Source organism: Photinus pyralis, unplaced genomic scaffold, assembly GCF_008802855.1.
Source record: "Photinus pyralis isolate 1611_PpyrPB1 unplaced genomic scaffold, Ppyr1.3 Ppyr1.4_LG7, whole genome shotgun sequence".
Taxonomy (NCBI): domain Eukaryota; kingdom Metazoa; phylum Arthropoda; class Insecta; order Coleoptera; family Lampyridae; genus Photinus; species Photinus pyralis.
In genome coordinates, this window is record NW_022170738.1 from 16,450,978 (window position 1) to 16,455,769 (window position 4,792).

Here is a 4,792-nt window from a genome sequence, read left to right on the forward strand (position 1 = left end):
AATTTCATTTAAATGCTTTAGTAAATAAGTAAGTCGGCATTGCGCATGCGCAAAACCAAAATTGTTTGATTTTTTAGATTTGTCTTTAATCCAAATGCCTATGTATAAAATTTCATTTAAATGCTTTCATAAATAAGAAAGTTGGCATTGCACATGCGCAAAACAACATTTTGAAATCTTAGTAAATAAAGGAGATATTTAAAAAAATCAAAATCCGTTTCGGTAATTTTGAGGGGGAACCACAATGACATAGATGGCGACGCACCTCCTCCAACCGCCTGCGCCCCAGCCACCCCAACTTTTAAATCTGACCCCCCATGCGTGATACGTCGTTGGAAAGCTCTAAAAAAATGCTTTCCAACCATACCAAATAGCATTATATTTAGGTTAGTAATTATCGTGTAAATAAAAAAATAAACTATATGATACATTTTCTAAAGTTGGCTTTATTTCAATAAATGTTCAAAATGGTTTCCGTTATTGGTAAGACAGTAGTATAATCTATTCTCAAACTCTTGTCGAACCTTTTCAAATATTTTGCAATATTTCGACATTCTTGAATTATTCTCTGTCTTAGTTCGTCTATGTTCGCCGGTTGCGTTTTAAATACGACAGATTTAAAATGTATCATATTCATCAAATTAGTTTATTTTTTGATTTGCACGACAATTACTAACATAAATGAAATGCTATTTGGTATGGTAGGAAAACATTTTTTCAGAGCTTTCCAACGACGTATCGAACATGGAGGGTCTATTTTAAGATTTAAAAGTTGGGATGGCTGGGGCGCAGGGGGTTGGAGGAGGTGCGTCGCCAACTATGTCATTGTGATTCCCCCTCCGAATTACCGAAACGGATTTTGATTTTTTAAAATATCTCGTTTAATTACTAAGACATGGGGGGTGGTAAGTTTTCAAATTGCCACCCTGTATAAAGTTTCATTTAAATATCTTCATAAATAGAAAAGTCGCCCATGCGTTAAACCAAAAAATATGCACGGAATCTTTGCACAAAGCCCTTTTAAATGAGTCCTATATCGCCAAAATTGGTTCAGTGGTTTAGGAGTACGTGTGACGGACAGACGGACGGACGGATGGACATAAAAGTGCAGCCAATAGCGATTTTTCACTTTGAGGAAAATACGCTAAAAACAAACATCAATTGAGGTTTTGTTCTACGTATCCACCATTTTTAGCGCTTTTTTGCAAATTTATTTGCAAAAAGGTAGCTTTTAATCTCACTTTGGCTGGCTGGCTTGCTGGTCGGCAGTAAATGCGAGCCAGTAGAAGAACGCTTGTAAAAAGACGAGGATTGTATATATACCTATCGCCGGGGCCGTGTAATTAGCAACGTTAATGACGGGACAAGATGTGGGGTCGGCGACATCTGGGCGACATCCCCGAGCATATTTTACTAACCTGGAGATTTTTCAGTTTTTTTCTATCTTCTACAGTTTTTCTCCGATTGTTTTCCAATTGGCGTCGTCGGAAAGACCTTGTCAACGCGCACAACTTCTGCGTGGTGGAATTTTGTTTTTTTTCCTAGGTGCACGGCAAGTGGGGAGCGGGTACCGACAAAGTGAATGTGGTAGCCTTCGAGAAGAGCTTATTGATGGTGGAGTCAACACTGGCTAATAAAACACTGTTCGGCCACACAAAAATGCGTTGAAGTTTCTTCGAGCTCACACGAGGACTTTGATAATTTTTTTCAATTCACAATGGCATCCTCTGATGAACTCCGTTGGTAGTCTCTAGAATTCCTACTCCATTTCAACTCACCCTAACTTTCCAGTTCTTCACTAGAAACCATTGGATGCTGTAACTTTGTTTTTTTATAAGACCCCACACATAAAAGTCCAGTGGCACTATATCTGGAGATCTAGAAGATCAATAGTACAGTGCGGATCTATACGCCTAGTCATAGAGTATAGTCCACCTGTCTTCAAACATGTTCAAACACTTATAAGCATAATGGCGGGTATAGTGAGACGGTTGAGTACTTTTCCCCACGTAATGTTTCCAAGGAAGGTACAATGACATCTACTAATAGACCGGGAGGCAGTGTACATAGTAACTAAACCATAAGCGACAAAAAATTCGAAAATACAGGCTGAAAGTACGTTGAAAACTAATAATAAAATCACTCGTCTGCCAGTCGTAAGTAGCAGCATTAACTTGGGGCGGCGCTGAATAGGTGACTTCTTTAGTCAGTGTTTTTCAACCTTTTTGTAAACGAGACCCCTTTACAGGTTGAAAATTTCTAGCGACCCCCTTGAGCCATGGACCGACAAAATGTTAGTAATTTAAAAAAAAGACTTCGTATGATTTTCTCTAATTTGGTACCCGTATTTGTTATTAAGACCTACACTCTGTAAGAAGCCGCGAGAACGATGAAAGGCAGTACCAGGTAAATTTGTCGCCGCGGTCGAGCGGCGCCGAACGCGCTAGCGCAGAATTTTTCTTTGTCTCAACTCCTAATTGCGTGCGCGTTTCCGTTGAGTACGGACGTGATTGTTTTGTTTTTTCGCTTGCAAAATGGATAAGTTTCTCAAAAGGTCCCAGTCAACATCTGATATGAGTGCCAGTGGCGGAGGTGCATCAAAACCGAAAAAAAAGAGACATTATGACGACAATTACTTGAAATACGGGTTTACAGCCATAAATAATAAACCTCAATGTGTAATTTGCGGCGATGTTTTATCAAGTGAGAGTATGAAACCATCAAAACTTAAGAGGCATCTCACAACCAAGCATCAAAAAGAAGCTAATAAGCCGTTGGATTTCTTTGAACGAAAGTTGAAAGTTCTTAGTCAGCAGCAAAATACTATGATTCAGGTAATAAAATAATGTACTAGTTTCCATGTAGTGTTGAAAAACGCTCAAGTTCAACCCAAGTCTACCTACTTATTTTTATATTCTTTTGTTTGATTTTAGGTATCCACTGTCAACAAATCAACATTATTAGCTAGCTACAAAGTTGCATATCGAGTCGCTAAAGCAGGAAAGCCGCACACAATTGCAGAAAATCTTATTTTGCCAGCAGCTCTAGATATGGTTGAAATTATGGTCGGCCAACCGGAGGCAAATAAGTTAAAAAGCATACCACTTTCTGATAATACTATTTCACGCAGAATAAACGATATGGCCAATGATATTCGAGAGCAAGTAGTCGAAAAATTAAACAAGAGCCCACATTTTGCTTTGCAGTTTGACGAATCGACAGATGTTTCCGACTGTGCTCAGTTTGTAGTATTTGTGCGCTTTGAAGCCGATGACAGTATCATGGAAGAAATTTTATTTTGTGCAGCCCTTGCTGCAAACACTACTGGCCAGTGTTTGTACGATATGTTTTTAGAAAGTACTTGCAACTACGACATTGATTGGAAAAAATGTATCGCTGTTTGTAGCGATGGCGCTAAAGCCATGACTGGAAAAAATAGCGGCCTCGTTGCGAAATTAAAATCAATAATGCCAAACGTATCATGGACACACTGTTTTCTTCATCGACAAGCTCTAGCAGCTAAGGTTTTACCTTCTGATTTAAATGACGTGCTTAAGGAGGTAATAAAAATTGTGAATTCTATCAAAGGTAAAGCCTTGCAAACCCGGCTGTTCAGAATCGTTTGTGAAGATATGGATTCGCTTCATCGCAATCTCCTTTATCACACAGAGGTTAGATGGCTATCCAAAGGAAAAGTATTGACAAGAGTTCTAGAACTGAAAGCTGAATTGTTAATGTTCTTACAAGATGCTAAATCCGAATATGCTGATCATTTTTCTGATCCTGTTTGGCTCTTGAAGTTAGCATTTCTGGCAGATCTTTTTAGCCACCTTAATAATTTAAACAAGAATCTCCAAGGCAGAGAAGAAAATATTCTAACCGCTAAAGATAAAGTCAAAGCATTTCATGCAAAACTTCATTTCTGGTCAACCTCTCTGCAAAACAATACATTTGAGTCTTTTCCATGTATTCAGAAGATTGTTGAAGATAATGCAACAGATCAATCTGTGGTAAGGGCTCACATTCCTTGCATGACACAAAGCTTGCATAATTTGCGAGAGAAACTATCAACATACTTTCCAGACTTGCACTCTGAAGCTGACAATGGGCATAGATGGGTTCTAAATCCATTCTTGGATAAGTCAATAGAACTGGCTGATCTCAACACAAATCTTAAAGAAAATCTTATAGATTTAGCCGCTGACGGTATGCTTAAAATGGAATTTCTTTCGCAAAGTGTCGACGTGTTTTGGATGAAAAGAAAACAAGAATATCCTGAGTTGGCAAGGGAAGCTCTAAAATTATTAATACCATTTGCCACTTCATACCTATGCGAACTGACATTCTCTTCAATGGTGGACATTAAAACTAAAAAGAGAAATAGACTTCAATTAGAAAATGATTTGATTATTAATGTTTCTAAAATAGCACCACGATTTGAAAAACTTTTGGAAAATAAACAATCCCAACCTTCTCACTGAAATTGTGTTTCTATTGTAGTGTAGAACCTTGCTTTTTTCCTTTTGTCGGCGACCCCCCTAATAAAGTTTCGCGACCCCCCTAGGGGTCGCGACCCACAGGTTGAAAAACACTGCTTCTGGTGCATTCAACTAAATTACCAAACTATAAGGGTCACGGGAAAGATTTGTATCAAGAAATCCCATTTTTTCCATAGTTTTCAAATATGCTATGGCAGACGATTTCAAGTGCAGCGTTGGTAGCGAAAGACGCCCTCCAATGTAGGGAAAAACACCCCTGAACTAAACCATGAGGACTGTATAAAAATTATTCA

General features: G+C 38.5%; 1 protein-coding gene across 1 annotated transcript; it reads left to right on the top strand.

Moving 5' to 3' along the window:
* Positions 1–2,214: 2,214 nt before the first annotated feature.
* LOC116175331 (SCAN domain-containing protein 3-like) lies at positions 2,215–4,584 on the top strand. The gene is made up of 2 exons (XM_031493400.1): positions 2,215–2,834; positions 2,934–4,584. The coding sequence occupies exons 1-2, from the start codon at positions 2,535–2,537 to the stop codon at positions 4,479–4,481; spliced, it is 1,848 nt and encodes a 615-aa protein (XP_031349260.1). The 5' UTR covers positions 2,215–2,534; the 3' UTR covers positions 4,482–4,584.
* Positions 4,585–4,792: the final 208 nt, after the last annotated feature.

What these genes read in the sequence shown, in the direction of transcription:
- LOC116175331 (XM_031493400.1), top strand. Translation starts at nt 2,535, where the DNA reads ATGGATAAGTTTCTCAAAAGGTCCCAGTCAACATCTGATATGAGTGCC. An exon ending in AGCAAAATACTATGATTCAG is followed by an intron (nt 2,835 to 2,933) that starts GTAATAAAATAA and finishes GTTTGATTTTAG; the next exon opens with GTATCCACTGTCAACAAATC.